General features: G+C 39.8%; 1 protein-coding gene across 3 annotated transcripts; it reads left to right on the top strand.

Annotated features, from left to right (window-relative positions):
- Positions 1-2,332: 2,332 nt before the first annotated feature.
- LOC138064198 (macrophage immunometabolism regulator) lies at positions 2,333-14,721 on the top strand. 3 transcript variants are annotated; one of them, XM_068925810.1, is made up of 3 exons: positions 2,360-2,469; positions 7,229-7,312; positions 12,311-14,721. In XM_068925810.1, the coding sequence occupies exons 2-3, from the start codon at positions 7,256-7,258 to the stop codon at positions 12,953-12,955; spliced, it is 702 nt and encodes a 233-aa protein (XP_068781911.1). In that variant the 5' UTR covers positions 2,360-2,469; positions 7,229-7,255; the 3' UTR covers positions 12,956-14,721. The 3 variants fall into 3 exon arrangements, with proteins under 3 accessions (XP_068781913.1, XP_068781911.1, XP_068781914.1); XM_068925813.1 differs by lacking the exon at positions 2,360-2,469 and adding an exon at positions 9,131-9,170 and having other exon boundaries at positions 7,234-7,312; XM_068925812.1 differs by lacking the exon at positions 7,229-7,312 and having other exon boundaries at positions 2,333-2,469.
- Positions 14,722-17,534: the final 2,813 nt, after the last annotated feature.

Genomic DNA, 17,534 nt, shown 5'->3' with positions numbered 1-17,534 from the left:
CAACAAAATCAAGGTTTCAGGATAATGGCTAGAACCTAATAAGGGAAAAGAGGTTGAATATTTAGTACAAGATGTTGTTTGTCTTATTAGGCTTTGGAATTAATTCCACAAAAAAAAAAAAACAAAGAATTAAATACACTGAGTACCTATTCCTTCAGCGGCTCAACTTTCAGCCCTTGTGATTTAGTAACTTCATTAATGCTCAAATCATCTTTAACAGTTTCCAGTCTGCGACTCTGGAATATACAAAAGCAAAGAAGAAAGATCTTTTGATAAAAGTGCTCCAAGGATAATAATTAAAAAAAGTTATGGATAATGAAAAAGAAGTGGAGCCCTTTCTCTTTGTGTTTTGTCTTTAACAGTTATGAAAAATTATTTAAATTGAGTTATATTGGCAGTGGAATTGACTGTTGTTGATGCAGGAACCCAATAGTGGGCAAAGCTGTCATCAAATTGAGGTACTTGATATTTTGGTTGAGTTGATGTGGGGAAAATCTAAAGTAGCTGCTAAACTGTAATGGTGTGTGTCTTTCTCTACATTGAAGCAGCACCTGAAACGCATTTTTAAGTGGGAAAAACAAAGTCCTGCTACCTCAATGTATCTTTGTTCGGCATGTAAAATCTCAGATGACTTTAAGAGCACTGCAAAAGTAGTGAAATACAGCAGCCCTACTCTTGGTAAAGATGAACGGCCTCAGTTGTTGCATGGAAAATGCAGAAGTTGTTTGAAAATTGTGGGGTTTTTTTATGTTCAAATATTTGTTGTGGGGTTGAGATACAATCATTGGGAGAAATTTTCAGGATCTACTTTTGCTTTAGTACCTAGAAATTTCAAAGACAATTTTGCACCACATTAATTCCGCTAGTGCATTAAGTGTGATTAAATATTAAAGTGCATTAAATGTTAAAACACTTGATATGTGGGGGAGGAAGGGAAGGCAAAGCTGTAAATCACATTTTGTTTTAAATGGCTACTTAGATAAAGCACGTTATGACCACCCCCGAATATCTGTCTTCTCCCAAAGTCTTTGGCCACCGCTTTCCCCTCCTATCAACCTCCGTCACTAGATGGAAGTCCACCTCAAAGCCTGACAGCTCGGTCACCTTGGGGAGAGGCCCCAAGGTTAGCGTTTACTCGATGGCAGAATCCTATTGCCGCATCACCACAAAAGTACTCCTTCCGCAATACATTGCCCACGTTCCACGGGCACGATAAATGTTTTCTTTAGTATCTGTGAGGGGGAAGTTGTGTTATAGTGACTCGAAGGATGTTTTAGCCCCATCTACTGCAGGGTACCACAGAAAGAGGAGTTTTCTGACTGAGGCCAGAAGCAATATTGCAGATTTCAAACTGTGTTTGCGTGCTGTGAGCAACACGGAGTGTCATAATGACACTAAAAGACGCCCTCAATTCCTTTTCTTGTACTGCTGCTGCTTAACCAGATATATCCCACGTTTTCTGTATTTAATTTACTGATTTAACACCATTCATCCCCTGTACTCAAAGCTCACCCCGGACTGTGCCATTTTCACATTTTGTAAGTATTCCAAACATGAGGGAAAATACTGAAAACTAGATTTCGAACAGTATTTTAACTGGCTGAACACCTATGTTATCTAGACCCCTTCTTTATTTTAACACTGTATCCAGCGAGCTGTATCAATGTCCTTCCATCAATGTTTTGAAATCATGGCGTTTTGTTTGGGAGCACCTGTTTTGAACACCTATCACCGAAGAAGCCATTTTAAAATGACCGAACGACGCTATGTTTGTTAAGTCTCTCAAAGACTAGCCTAATGCTGTGAGGTAATGAGGACATGGGACTGGGTGACGGTGACAGATATTGCAGCCACACGTCCCTCTGTGGCTCAGCTGCCAACAAACCCATATCTAGAGAAAGAAACTGGACCGCGTTGCTACACCCTCCCTTCCCCCTGCCTTTTTTCTTGCTTAAAGAAGGGAAATTAGGCAACTGTTTGCAAGGTTAGCTGCAGTTGACAGCATCTTTGCCAAGTTCCCCGGAGTATCAAATAAAACGGAACTGGTCTAGCCGGACAGCGGCGAAACCATCACTGAAAGTTTGTATCTAGCCGGTGTCCTCTTGACGGCGGCCTGAGCTCGCGCCCCGCCAAGCCGCCCAACCCTCCGTCACCGCCGCCCCTGCCGCGGGGAGCTGCGCCTGCGCCAGCGGCAGGGAAGGGGCGGGGCGGGGAGAGGCGAGGCGAGCCGTTGGGATCCGTTAGGGCGCGCGCGGCGCGGAGGACTGAGCGCGCGCCGCCCGCCGCCGCCGCTAGCTGGCGCCCCGCGCGCCGCGGCCCCGCCCTCGGCCCCGGCCGGCGGGGCGGGGCGGGGCGGGGCGGAGCGGAGCCGCCGCACTCGGCGTCTCGCTGCCCCTTCCGCGCTCCGCTGCGTCCCTTGCCACCGCCGCCGCGTACCGGGCAGGGCCGGCCCCGCCGCCCTGGACCCAGGTAGGAGGAGGAGGAGGGGGTGGCACCGGCCAGCGGAGCGGCCGCGGCTCGGGCTGGTGGTCGGCCGCGGCGGCGGGCCCTGACCGTGCCGGGGGGAGCCGCCTGCCGGAGCGGGACACCGCCCGCCCTCAGGGTACCGCGGGGGGGGCCCGCCCGGCGCCTGTGGGGTGCCGGGGGGGGCGGCGGGAGCGGCGCGGCGCGGGGGCCATGCGGGGCGGCGGCGGAGCGGGCGGTGATGTCACCCGCAGGCGGCGCGGGCCGCGCGCGTGTCGCCGTGTCCCCGCGGGCGCGGTGCCGCTACTGGGCTTTCTGTCATGTCACCGCGCCGGGCCGCCGGGCGGGGGGAGGCGGCGGCTCGGCTCGGCGCGGCTCGGCCCGGCCCGGCCCGCGCTCCCGCCAGGTGCCGGCGCCGGTCCGCGGCGCAGAGGGCGCCAGTGCCGCCGCTGCTGCAGCCGCTCTTTCGTAACGGGCTGCAGCCCCGCAGCGGGACGGCCGGGCTCTGCCGGCCGCTGCGCGGTGCCCGCCTGCAAGCGGTGTCCCCTGCGGCCAAGGGTCCTGTCGGGGATGGGCGTCTTGCCCTTCTCCGGGCCGGGGCGCGTCCCCGCGCTCACCGGCGCGGCGTGGTCCGCCCGGTGGAGAGGCAACGGCTGTGAGCCGCCTCCCTGCCACAGTAGGAGCTCCCTGCAGGGCCTGCTGCGTCCTGCCTGCTCAGACCCACGCTTTTACTCCTGTCGATGCTTAAAAATGCAGTGGAAATAGTAACTAGGTAGTGGAGCTGTTCTGGCAGATCTAAGAGGAAAATATTGTAATAATTCTGATGATTTTCATGTGGAAACCTGGGGAGTTTTCACGTAAAGCTTTCTTCACCTTGTAGTTTGGTTGCTCAAGCGCATTTTTTGTGCCGGATATTATTATCAGTCTGCACTGGTGGAAGAGGCAGAGTTTGCACATTTTAGCACCTGTATCTTTTTACATCCAGTTGTAATTCTTTTAATTGCAACTTATAGCCTACAGCAGTCCCCCTCATATAATTCCTAATATTCTTACAGGAGTGCTGAACCTGAACACAGCCTTAGACTATTCAGTCTTACAGTAACAGTGGACTGCTGCCCAGCTTTGCAACTTTGTATTTCGCTATAATTAAAACTTGTTTAGTGAAAGGGGAATGGAGACTCAAAGCTCTGTTTAAACTTACCAGATGTATCATCCATGATACTCGTGGGCTGCATTTGTGCACGCTAATCTAGGTTAAAGTGTTACTTTGTAGAGTATGAAGCTTGCTCAATAGCTTTAGTTTATTGGCCTAATTGTTTTGCCTCTTCTCCCTCTGTGTATCGAGGTGTGGTGGTGGGGAGGATGTCTGCAAACAGTTGAGGTTTCAAGTGTTGAACAGATATGTAGGAAAACAGTTTCGGGTTTTAAACCTTACTGTGTAGTTATTATTTATATGCCATTTTACATAGGATTTTAGCTGATGTGAGTGTGTGTGTACCTATTGCACCAAAAATAGCAATAAATGCGCATTAGTAGATATTTTCTACGAGCATGTCTTTGCTTGTTTGTGTGTGTGTCTAGGGTGGGGTTGTATCTCACTGTATGAACATGCTTGCGTATCTGTATGTGGAAATGAATTAATGGCAGAAGACTGCACTTATGCAGATTTGGGGAATGATGGGAGAGAGTCTGTGATGGGAACAGTGACTTGCTCCTTCTATCGGTAGTTAGTTGGCTGACTTCTGATATTGTCGTTCTGAATACAGTAGGATTTCCTGGAACGTGACCAGAAGGACGTGTAATGAGTACTGAGAGACTGATTCTTTGTTTTGCCGTAGTGAGTGGAGATGTGCAACGTTCTTTTTCCCTCTTGCTTTTCCCATGTCATCTAATTTGTTGAAATCTTCTCTTCCCACCACCCAAATCTCTGTTGCTGCTGTTGGTGTATTTTGAGACATATGCTGTCTTATGTGGTATGCTTCCTTTTTCTTCCTTAAGGAAGAGCGATTATGGAGGTGATGAGGATGAATGAGGGTGGTTCTTTCAGTAGCTCTGAAATGGAGGAAAGAAGTGAGGCAATAGCTGTGTGATCACTGAAATTAAATTCTTGCGTAACAGTACTGGCATTGTAGCATGGCTTTCTTTATAATCTCTTCTTTCACCAGCCATATGCTGCCTGCTTGGCCACCAGGCTTGCATAATCACATGCAAACACTATTATGGTAAAGTCAGATGAATGGAGTACTCCTAGTCAAAGTTTTCTGTTCACACGCTTAAATGACATTTACTGTACTTGAGTATGTTGTTGGGCTTCAATTAAAGTTTATTCCCATACTTGCATTACACTTGAATGCCACCTAAAAGCAAGTGTTTATTTAAGTATGGGAAGGGACATTTGAAGAGGTGGCAGAGAACAACACTTTAAAGGCCATTATGTAGGTAGCTTATAAGCTTGAGGAAGTGACCTTTTGAAATGCAGGTGGTGTAAGTGAATGAGACATGCCTTTCCAACAAACAGCTAAATACCTGCTGCAGATTACATCACATTAAGACAATGAAAGAGTTATTTAGAATGCTTCTGTTTAAAAACTAAACGAAACCCTGCAAAGTACATTACATTGATTAAGCATGATATTTTCCCTAATAGCTTTGAGAGTAGGTCTTATTTTTAACTAGTGTCTTTGTTTGAATAGCTGTTCCTGGACAAAGGCTGCATATAATACTATTTTTATTTAGGTTGATAGATTAAAAGTAATAACTGCAGAGCTGTATTTTCAGGCATGGCAACATAACGTACTACCAAACACTCTTTTCTCATCTAATACAAAAATGGTGGAGATCTGTTTTGCCATTAATATTTTGTTTTTAAAGACAAAAAGTAGTATTTATTCAGTGAAATCTGTAAAACATTCAAAAATTTTATCTTCATTGTTCTAAAAAAGCTAATTGAATTATTCTGACAAATCAAGTTAATTTTTTTTCAAGTGAAGTAGTCTGAAACTGGAGAGAAGACTTTGAAACTAAATATTCAGTTGATGAGATGAAAATAAAAGATGTGGAGAAATAAATAAAATGAAAAACTTCTTTTGACTTACTGTTTTGAATTTTTACTTGTTAAAGAAATGGAGGATTTGTTTTACACTATGCACCAATTTTTTTACACATCTTACAGTTTAGTCTTTTAATGAGTGATACAAAACAGGTGTCTTCATGTTGGCGAAGAGCATCAACTTGCTAGCAGAATGGGGGAAAATGTTCATCTATGATTCTGTACAGCAAGGAAGTTGCACTGGCTATTTAAAGAACTCCATATCTTTCAGATAAGTTACCCTCTGTTAAAATGCTTTCATCTAATATTGTTTGGTGAAGAGATGTTGGAAGTTAAATGGCTTTCTTTCCCACCATTTTCTTTTACTTTTCCTGCTTGCTAAGAGTACTCATACAAAATTCATTAGCCCAAACCTACTCTTGAAATTCCATCTGTCTCTTTTCTGTGTAAATAGTTGTGCTCAGTCATGCTGATCTGGTCTGCTGGCTGTCACATCTGCAGGGTAAGCCTGTCACTGAAGCTGCCGATTGCAGTTCCTCAGTAATTCATTTGTGATCCTCTTCATTTTTAAAAGAATGTTTCTTGGATCATGTTTACTTTATGTTTGAAGTTGAATTAATAAGAAAGTTTAACAAATAAACCAGCTAACTAGTTGTGGCTCCTAGCAGTAGGAACATATTATTAGAAATTGACTTTAATCTTCTTTTGCAAAACATTCAGTTCTTCCTTGTTCTGTATAAATCATGGTAGGGTATAACTGATATTGTACTGTCCAGTATACTGCGTTGCTTAAGGACTAAATGCTTCACCCGGTCAAAAGAAAAATGCTGCCTATTCCATAGTTATTTCAATTGGTTGTTGTGTGGAAACTGTTGTTTTGCATCACTTCTTGAAGTTATTGCTATCTATTAATTCAATCTGTCTTTGATTCTTTTACTACTCACTCTGCTCACTTGGGAATATGCTCTCTTCTTTATTTTTATTTTTCACCATATCCATATGTTATGTGTAATTTCACTTTCTTATGTTTAGTTTTGAAAAAAATTCATGTTAAATTTTGTTTTTGCTCAGCCTGAAAGTTACCTCATGTGATGCAACAATTTAATGTTTTCTCCATTTACTTTTTCTGTGACTTAGAATAGCTTAGTATATCTTTTAAGAAAGATCAGGATTTGGTGAAAATGTGTCCAATTTATAGGTATCTTTCATAGATACCTATAGGAGCTTTCTGTCTAGTCCTGCTGTGATTTCTGGCCCCCGCCACCTTCCTGTCTCTACAAACATGGTATCAGTCTATAAAACTTAATGACTGTTCTAGGGTACCTTCAAGGGCATAATGAGGATAAGCTTTTTTTGTTGTTTTTGTTTTTGCTTTTTTTCTTCTTAAAACCCTTCAACTGAATACAAAGTTGTCTATGGTTAAGAATAACCATCTAGAAGACTGAGAGACGGGTGAGTGATTCTGGGAGTAAGTTGGGGGTGGGGGGCAACTCCTCGCCGCTGTATTAGTAATCTGGGGCTGGCAGTGCCTGCAGCAGGATCACCAGCTTGCGTGGGAAGGGCCTGCAAGCTGCAAACAGCTCAAGGTCTTTGGGCTGTCTGTGCCTGCTCTGGAAACTGAAATGTGGCACCTTTGTGGGTACTCTTAGATAGTTCAGCTTTAACCTGACTCTTGCCTTTCAGCAAAATATTTCATTATATATTTCTTTATTGCAGATTGGAAAAAGTTATTTCCAGAAACATATGCTCTACAAATACATAATTCCATCAGCGTTCAGCAAACAGGATGGAATACTACCAGTATGTGAATTCATCTTTTCATACTGTAAAAGGAATGATGTAGACTTAATTTTTTTTCCCCTTAACAAATAGAAAAGATTGAAATACTTAGTCAAAAATGTGTTGATTTTTGCTTGTCACAGTCCTCTTATAATGGGCTGGGTGGCTTCACTTCCTGTATTCTTTTCTAATGTTTGATCGACAAAAATTGTATATTTTAAGTGTGTTGTATATATTAAGAGGCAATGAAAGATTAGAGAAGGGAAAATGTCAAAACTGGTACTGCTTGATTTACTATCTCTAATCCAGTGTGTTTCACCCTTGTGCAGAGTTGGTGTGTGCTGACTCTGATGCCGTCTTTCCATTCAGCCACCTAGTTGTTGCAGCTAAAGTATTTTATCAGTGAGAGAGATCTTCGTGGTTCTTAACAAATGGTAAACGTACCTGCAAGATTGCTATCTAGAAAACAAAAAACAGATAGATCTGTATGATTAAAAAAATCAGTTTGTAGTTGGATGCACAGTAATCTAATGCTTTTCATAGAAATAAAGGTTTCTTTTCAAATTAGTTCGTGTTCTGATTGAGAAGATTAATAACACTGGAAATATTAATGTACAGAGAACCACTACTCTTTTAAAGAGCAACCTATTTTGGTGGTTTTAAAATAATACAGGCTTTTTACAAAGCATTGGAATGTCGAGCAAAACCCCGGTTCATCTTTCTTTGTATTTTCTTTGTTTACATTTTGTATGACCACACAATTAAAATTGATATTTTTAGAGTAGCTTGTTCTCTTTTTGAGGAAGAGAAAAGTAAGTAGCAGAGGGAAAAAAAGAAAGAAAAAGAAATATCATTGGGTGTACTCAAAGCAAATGACTAGAGATCATTTCAGGGCTCTAATCCAAGTCAACAAATGATTTACAGTATGTATACTAGCATATTGTGATGTTAATGTGTAATACGCTCTGTTTTTCATTTGTAACATATTCATCTTTGCGTGGGATTTGCCACCTTTGTAAAATGTTGAAAAATCAGGACGCTTTTATATATGCAGGGGGTGGGGGCTGTTTGATTTCTGGGGATTTTGCCCTCAAAGATCTATCCCAAGCATATTAATGCATTCTTTAAGGTAATAATGATTTATAGTAGGTAACCTAGTCTTGGTATTCATTATTCGTTTTCTCTGCGGTTTAGGTGGCTTTCTCAATATTTAACTGGATTAGGTCAGATTAATTTATATGCAAAGCCTGCTTTGTAGTTTAAAAGAAAAAGTTAAAATCTTGTAAAATCTTAATGAAGTGAGTTTTATTCTGGGAGCACTTTTTAGCACCAATATATATTGGTCAAGTGAATCCTCTTCTTGTTAACTTCTATTTTCAATGTTTTCCATATTCCTTAAATATGTGAAGAGACAGCAAAGAAAAGCATATGCCATGTTGTCCATCATCTCTTTATTTTGATTCTGTAGTAAAGCCTTAATTATAAATCGCGTTGAATTGGCATCACTCTGTCATTCTCTTTGAGAAGCAAGAAGAAAAGGCAACTATGATCTGAAGAAATAATCTTTTTATTGAATTACTGTTTTTTCAGTAGTAAAATTGATGTTGAGAATTATTGACGTGTGCTTACACTATTATACAGCAATAAACTTAGTAGTCAGCTAATGTCTTATAACCACAGAAGTGGCCTAAAAATTCAGCCTAAAAGCCTTAATTACAGCCTAAATATATTTTACTTTTAAGTACTGGTGCCTACATTCACAGACAATGTGAATCTCTCAAATGATTTTCTTTTATAGAAATCTTCTAAACAATGTTACTCTGTCCTTTTTTTTACCAGATAAGGAAAAGAAGCATATTGAAACCATATGGCAGCTTGAGTAAGTCACATTAAAGGACTTGGGAAAGCATGGTTGAACACGCTGCATTTTGGACTTATGCCTCCGGGGCTGGCCAGTCATTCGCTTCACCAACTTGCAGTGCTGTTCCCTTAAGCTTCTGATGTTTATGGCACCAAATCCTACAATTTGGCTTCTGATGCTACTGTTCTTTTCAAAAGTCTTTTTGGATTCTCTCTAGTGTCTTGTTTTTAAGACTGTTCTTTGCATTAGAATATAGCAATGGAAATTCTTCTATTTCAAACTGAAGCACTAGACTGGGGCATTGCTGAATTCAAGGCTCTTCTCCTCTGTTTTCCTTTGTGCTGCCCTTGGCTGGCAAGGGGGTCATTGTTCTACGAGGACCTCTTGCCCCCTTCTCTCCTGCTTGTAGATTTTCTCCAAAATTAATTGCTTTTTGTGAGCAGGGCACACACCGCTGTTTCAAACTCCAGTAAGTTAATTTTAAAAGCTGTGTTTTGCAGAGAGCCTAGTGTTGCTTTCTAGTACTCTGAGGCTTTTTAAACTCAAAATGTGCATGGGAACATCCTTTCTTCCCTCCCTTTCCTTAGGGCACCCACGGCTGAAGGAAGTGATTGTTGTTGTTGCTGGGTTTTAGGGTGTGTGTAATACAAGATAATTCACTTCTAACCTTGCTATAAAACTATTTTATTTATACTTTTTCTAGCGTTGTTTCTGCTTTTTTAACGGAGCAGGTTGAATCTTTCTGGAAGATTACTGTCAATGTTTCTGACCTGGAAGAGACAAATTAGGAATTAAAAGAACAGGAACAGTTAAAAATTTAGGGTTCTTGGTAAAAAGCCTAGGATAGCCAAAAGTTTTAATACAAGATTCTTCTACATTACACTTCCAGTAACCTTGGTTCTTGATGGTGCAGGAACTATAATTTCTGCCCAAGGAGTTGTCATGAACATCTCTGTGTGCTGAAACCTTGCCATATTTATCGTCTCATTGCCTAGATATGATGCTAAAGAAGGAAAGAAGAATTGCTTCTGCTGTTCTGAAAGTTTGAATTGACTCTGTAAATTCATTTCAGAAAGCCAGTTAAATATAATGAGCAACATTCTTGAGTTTTTATGTAGTTGTTTTTTCAGTGAAAAATGTTGACATTTGATTTGGTATAGTATTGTAATTTTTGTTTAGGTTTTGTTATGTTACCTATATTTTTACTATAGAATGTTAAGAACTTGCTGGATGAAGTGCAGCTATCTATCTGTAAAAGCAATGCTGCACAAACTGAGGAATCCTAAGTATGCCACGTTACGAGGATTACTGAAAAAGGACATTTTAGATTTAAAGGAGCTTAGAACTTCAGTATTGAGCTCTCCATAGTAGAAGTTTTCCTGTCCATGAGTGGCAAATCAAATCCCGTTTAGCAAAACTATGAGAATTTTGTTAACTCCTGTTTAACTAGAATAGGACTGAAGCAGCAGGTTGCTTTGAGACTAAGCGGAGGGGGAGGGAAATAAAGGTGGGAGCGTGACTTAAACAGCTCTTTCACAATCCCTGAACAGAAACCAGGTGGGCTTAAACTTTCCATGTGGATAGCTTTGCTTGTTTTGTTTTAGTTAGGTTTGCACACACCTTCCCCCTTTTTTTTTTTTTAAGGCAAATGAATGGTTTTTGACCTCGATGGGGCTTTCCATTCTGTTTAAGTCCATTCTGTATTGGAGCATCTAATTACAAATGTTTGAATAAAGTATTGGAAAAGAGGTACTATTTTTTTCCCCTTGCTTCTTGCATCTCTGCTTCTCCGTTTCTGACCTCTCAGTTCTTAGAACAGCAGCAAGTAGCAGCTTTAATAGTCTGCAAACTGGCAACAGCATGTTGTAAAGGCAGTGTCATTTGTGATTCTCTACCAAGTCAGTAATGTGGGTCTTCCACTCTCCTATAATCAAGTTCAGAATTTTGTTTCCACTGAAAGGTTGCATACTAACTTGCCTTTCTTCTTTGAGTCCTGTTGCCTTTAAACATTACAAAACTCTATGGTTTTGTGTGAAATCTATTGGCTAGAGAGTTACTAGCTAACGTTTAGAGCAAAGGTGAGGCTGACAACCAAGGAAACATGGATTTGGAAACAGATGTGACCTTTGCATTTTGTGAACTAGCTGTGGCACAAAGATTGTCTAAAAGATATCAAAAGCAAAGAAATGAAAAAGAATTAAGCCTTCCTTCTGTTCTGGCACCCACTGGCATATATTGGCTGTGATATCAACTTTATCTTTCCATGTTAAAGATGGTAAAGGCTGGTGGTGGAAAGTTGTTGCATCTGTAAAGGCACGAGACAATTTACGTGGAATAGTTGTGAGCGGAGAAAGGGCAGGGCAAATTAGTTTATTTCCAGATAGAAATCAGAATACTGGTTATTCTTAAGATGCTCATAAAAATCTTATGGCATATTTATTAAATAGCAGTAAACTGTTTCCTTTGTTAGAAGTACATTAGAATAAAGCACCGTGGTTTTGTGTGGTTAACTGTGAATAAGAAGATTGTGTTTTTTGGAGGGGGAGGATTACAGATGACCTATAAAGACAGCTGAGTTTGAACAGTCAGGATGCCATTCTTTGTTGAATCTAAAGCAAGCTGTTTTCATTTTTGGAAGAGGGAAACATTGCAGTACCCAGTAGGTGAGGTCTGATCCGTAGTCATGCCTGAGGTGTAGTAGCTGTTATTTTTCTTTGTTTTTGTTTTTTAAGCTTTGTTTACTGAGATTATTGTGAATGGAAAATACAGGCAACTGATTATGGGAGAATTTACTGTGGATGTATTAATAGATGTAGATGGCCTCAAAGGAAAGGGAATCAAATGGACTAAAAGGATTAAAAGACAAGAGTCGAAAGCTCTTTCAGCTTTATCTACAATACTATGCAAGAATGTTCTTAACTATATTCTTGATATTCTTGAATATGTTATCATACTTATCAAATAAAAATAATTCTAAAAGACAAATGTTGATGATGGTTTTGTTATGAGACTGTAGAGTGTAAGACAAGGCTGCTGCAAAGAGAAATACTGGTTGTGATTTTCATGTGATTAAAAAAAATCTGATTTCTGAGGTCTTGTCTCAGCTCCTTTTCTTGGTCATAGGCTCTTTTTCTGATCAAACTCTGTTTTATTTTTAGGAGAATAGCATTGTGTTTAAAATGGAAGTTGACATAAATGGAGAGTCCAGAACTGCCATATCTACCCTTCCTGTACCTCTTGCAGAGGTGAGTTCTGCAGGCAAAACCGACGCCGAGAAGCCCCGATGCTCCAGTACCCCATGCTCACCAATGCGGCGGACAGTTTCAGGCTATCAGATCCTTCATATGGATTCTAACTATTTGGTTGGCTTCACAACTGGAGAGGAGCTGCTGAAATTAGCCCAAAAGTGTACAGGAAATGAGGAGAATAAAGGGGAATCTGGGCCTAACTTGCGTTCCAAACAGCTTGATTCAGGACTTGCACGTTCCTCCCGTTTGTACAAAACTAGAAGTAGGTACTATCAGCCATATGAGATCCCAGCAGTGAACGGAAGGAGGAGGAGACGGATGCCCAGCTCAGGGGATAAATGCACTAAGGCTTTACCATATGAACCTTACAAGGCACTACATGGTCCCCTGCCTCTTTGCCTTTTAAAAGGTAAAAGGGCTCACTCTAAATCCCTGGACTACCTCAATTTAGACAAAATGAGCATCAAGGAACCTGCTGACACAGAAGTGCTACAATACCAGCTTCAACACCTTACCCTTAGAGGGGACCGTATGTTTGCAAGAAATAACACATGAGCTATGATCTGGAATTTAGACCCAACTTCTGGTTATTTCTCTGTTGCTGCAAAAATCCACTGTTGTACTGTGTACATGACTGTCCACTTTGTAGGTGGTTGTATCAGCTAAATGTTACCGGGAAGTAATTTATTTGAATAGAATTTTGACAATGCAATGTGTTACAAATACTCGGAGGGAAAAACATCTTTCCAGAGCAAGCAGCTTCTAATGCAAATTTGACTGCCACTGGTGGATATTTCTCTGGACACCTTTTAACAAAGAAAAGGCTTTTGGTTCTTGGTTTTGGGTTTGTTTGTGTTTTATTTTTGTTTTTTTTTTTTTGTACAGTTATATCTAGTATTTACAGTAATTTAACACTGAAAAATGGTGATGTCTGCTTGGTTGTTGCTAATTTTGGCTTGTTGTTAGAAACTGCTCTTGGATAAGTACTCAAGTTATCTTTTTCTTTCTTCCTGTATTCTACAGTAAAATGTATGTAAGATTTTTTTACATAATGAGAAGGAATGTGGACTTGGCTAAATTGGATCACTTGTTATTTAAACAAACCAGTTCAAACATTTTGTAACTGGGCTTGCACTGGTGGTGAGGGGGAAATTCACTCATAAAATAGACCTTTGTTCATTTGCTACTTTAAACCTATTAAATTATTTTTTAGTTTCTGCATGGAAGTAATTGCTTTGCCTCCTCTGTTCTATAAAAATTTGTTTGAAATAACTATTTGGGATATTAAAACAACTTCTGGGGAGTGAAATTTTTTTTGTTGTTAGTGTGACTTTTTTTTTCCACACGATCTTGAAATGCAAACAAGGATTCACTTCAAATGCCAATAAACACACTAGAAAGACATTCTAGTGCAGACACATCAGTATGTGAATAATAGTTTCAATTTTAATTCATGATTTCTAGAACATATATAGTAATGGAAGTGTCAAATAACTTGAGCATTGCTTTGGAAGTTTGGTTTCTTTGAAGCGCTGCACACTTTTATTGAGATCCAGAAGGCAGACTTTTAGATGGAGTGCAAGTAAAGCTTTTTCTGTATTAGCCTTGAAGGGCTGATCCTGGATTATTCAGCAGGGCGGATTGAATACACTGGCTTAATTTATTGCTTAAGAAATTTTCATCCAAACATGACATCAAATGCAGTTTTGACAACTGTATTCTTAGATATACTTAAAATATATTAGTAACTCATATTTAAAAAATGAAGAATAGTTTTTAGACTTTTTTAGGTGCAATTTATTACTGAAGCAGTGTGCAGCTTAGTTTTGGTTGGTGACCTCTCTAGAAGTTAAGAATAATTAGGATCACGTTCTTATTTGATCAGTTGTTCCTGGTACAATTCAGATAGTTGTTTTTTGTTTCTCCTTCAGAACAAACAGAAAGCACTAGTCAGTGCATGTGTTGTGGAAAATGAGAGTTCTCTTCGTTCTGTCACTTACTCCACAGTTGCAACTGAAGGCAGTAAATAAGACCCCAATAGTCTGAATTTTACTGGTTTGGTTAATGTTTTTAGATTTATTAGAATCTTTACAACAACTGATGTGTATTTTAAAGAGTTAACTGCACTTCTGTAAATTTAATGTATTGAACAATGATCTCTAAAGTAAACTTTTCCTGTATAGGCTTTAATTTGAAAAACAGAATATGGTCAGATGCCAAAGAGAAGGGGGCTTTGTTTAAGGAATAAACACCACTATTTATTGAAATACCCTATGAAATTGTATTTCTGGCTGAAAAATAAAAAGGGTGATATAAATACATATTGTTGTGGAGTCTTTTGCTGTGTAAGAGAATGAGGACACTAAAAAGTGTAACTTTACAGTGGGAATGTTTAGGAAATATTCAGATACTTAAATACATCTGTTTCAGGAAATCAAACATACAATAGGTAGTACGTTTTGTGCATGTTGTTACTGTGGTCCTGTGCAGTAATTCTATAGCTACATGTATAGAGAGGCCGGTGGCTGTCTTGCCGGGTTCAGACATGGAAAAATTTGCTCGTGCATTTCTCTGTCTAGTGGCTTGCTTGTGAAAGTGCTTGCATGTGGTAATGTTCCTTGTTTAACTGATTTACACTTGCAGTTCTCATAGTACGTAGTCATTCAAGAGCCTGATGTTTTGCAAGTCAGGTTTGTAACGTTCTTAATCAGAACGCTTAAGTCCATAAGGTGATTTCCTGTATTTACCTCTAAAAGAAGCAAAATCTCAGCCAAATGAAAGCTTTTGATCTTGTCTTATTTTTGCTGATTATAATGTCTTCCATTAAACTAATTTATTAAAATAAAAGGTGAGATGGTTCTTCAGACTACGAGAATGAAATTGAACGTGAACAGTACTGGCTTCTCAAAGTAGCTCTTCACTAGGTTTCAGGACACAGCGTTCTCGCTGTTCTCTTAATAAGTTTGGAAAAAAAAATGAGGGAAACAAGCTTTCCCTGTGGGCTCTATCCTCAATGCATTTTATGGGCCCTATCTTCCAGACGATTAAAAGAGTGAAGGTAGAAGGAATACACGGAAGCAACACCAAACTGCTCTTTGGCAGGACATTAACACCAAAGCAGATTTGGAATTAGTAGGTACCATGGCTAGGATACTGAGCCAGGTCTTAAATTCTGAGAAACAGGTGGCATATTTGTGAAATATACCAAAATTGATAGGCATTAAATCCATTCTTTATTTCTGTGGCTTCTCTTTTTTCATTTCAAGTATATGCTTGTAGCTACTCCTGGTCTTGCTGTTGTTATGGCTTGTGTTTACAACCGTGTGCACTACTTGTTTTACCTTTTGGTTCCCTTTATCTTCTCTTTGTCCATCCATTGTACTGGCTCATACTCTTTCAATTTTCTTGCGTGATGATCTCTCTTACTGAGCATTTTTACTGTAGCAGGACTGTTGAATTGATGATTGGGGCTACTAGACTGTACAGCAGAACACAAAACAACCAAACTGTAGAAACTATTTTTAAACCTGCTCTTCTAGACATTTTTTTCTTCTAGAAAGAACAGAGTAGTGAGTGGAGAAGGGTTATTACTTAATGGCTCAAAATGTAGGTGTTACTGTCTGGTGATGGAGGAAGGTTCTGAGTGGTTCAGTGCTTGGAGCATAAATAACTTTGTTTTGTGGGAAAATATAGAATAGAAGAGAACAAAATTAATTTTTAAGACTACTTACATGGAAATAGCAGAAAGGCCATAAGCTGCATAAAAAAGACTTCCAAAATCCACAGTATCTGCAGAAATGTGAGCTGATTAAAAACAGGTCAGTTTCAGAAAAGCTAGGTCATGTCAGGTTGTGTAACTTGCTTTTGAAGAGCTGAAGAAGCTACCCAGAGCACAAAGCTATGGTCTGGGAAAACCTAAGTGGGCTTTCTTTTGGTAAGAAACAAGGTTGAGTTGAAAAAAAAAAAAAAAGTAGTCTTAAGGTTAATGACAAACCAATGTTAAGTTTTATGAATCAGATGGGCTCTTTGTAGTAGCATGAAGGTCAATATTGTAGCTAATGCTTCCTAAGCAAACAATTGTTAATAGATAGCATCACTATTGTTTCTAGGTATTTCAATAGTACCAGAGGCTCTGAAACAGAAAAAGAACAGCATAACCAAATTTTGAAACTCTGGCTACTTGGAAGGTTGGTCTAGGTAAAGCAAACTTTTAATGTTAAACTTAACTTTAAAACGGTATATATTCCAGAAAGAAATAAGAGCAAAAATGAGCTTCAATGAGAATATAAGGACAAAAAACTAGAAAAATTCCGTTCAGAGGAAGACTAATCTTAAACTGGAGCTACGTTACAGAAATGTAGTTGAGTAGTAAATTCAGCTACTGTAAGAAAAATGCTCTAAGATTGAAAGTTAAGTAGAGTTATTACGATGCTAATAAGTTTAAAGAAAGTCTAAAAAATGGCATCCAAAAATAAAACTACTTGCATTGTTTCTTTCCATGTAGTCTGAGCAGTTCAGAAATACAGTTTTACTGATGACCTTTTTGGGGGGTTGACAGTGTTTGTATGAGTGGTTTTCAAGTGATTTGGTCTGTTAATTGGGCCATCAGTTTCCATGATGGGTGATTACACTGAGCACTGTAATAGAATGGCAAAAACGCATAACTGATAGGTGGATCCTCAGAAGAACACATTTAACAATGTGTTTGCATCATTGATTTTTGTCTGTGTCACGTCATGGTTTTTAGCTTGAGGTTAAGTCCAACTTTCCAAACCCCTGAGAACTGTCAGACAGGTTATATTTCCCCCCGCCAGGGATTCTGCCAGTGAATTTTTTTTTTCTTGTTGTTCCCTCTTTATTCTGTCATAAGGGCTGTCAGGCAGAATCAAGCTGTATATTCAGGACTAGAATATGGAAGGCTTCCTTATTTGGAAGGAGCAGGGGGACCTGCTAGTTGTCTGAAGTACTTTCTTCTTATCATGTAAAATCTAGGTATTGTTGTTAAATATATATGCTGTGTAAGTATAGAAGTATTTCTGTGACTTCTGTGAGCTACTGTTGTAGGTGTTTGACTCTAACCAAGGCAATAGGCTAGGAAGTGTAGTAGGAGGTTGAGTTATGAGATGTCTGTAAT

The sequence above is a fragment of the Struthio camelus genome, chromosome W (genome assembly GCF_040807025.1).
Source record: "Struthio camelus isolate bStrCam1 chromosome W, bStrCam1.hap1, whole genome shotgun sequence".
Classification (NCBI taxonomy): Eukaryota; Metazoa; Chordata; class Aves; order Struthioniformes; family Struthionidae; genus Struthio; species Struthio camelus.
The sequence above is the reverse complement of the archived record's forward strand: the minus strand, read 5'-3'. Positions and strand labels throughout refer to the sequence as shown.

Bases quoted from the DNA above. Each gene is read 5' to 3' on its own strand.
- LOC138064198 (XM_068925810.1), top strand. From the start codon at position 7,256: ATGCTCTACAAATACATAATTCCATCAGCGTTCAGCAAACAGGATGGA. The intron at 7,313-12,310 runs GTATGTGAATTC...TTTTATTTTTAG, and splicing joins AACAGGATGGAATACTACCA to GAGAATAGCATTGTGTTTAA.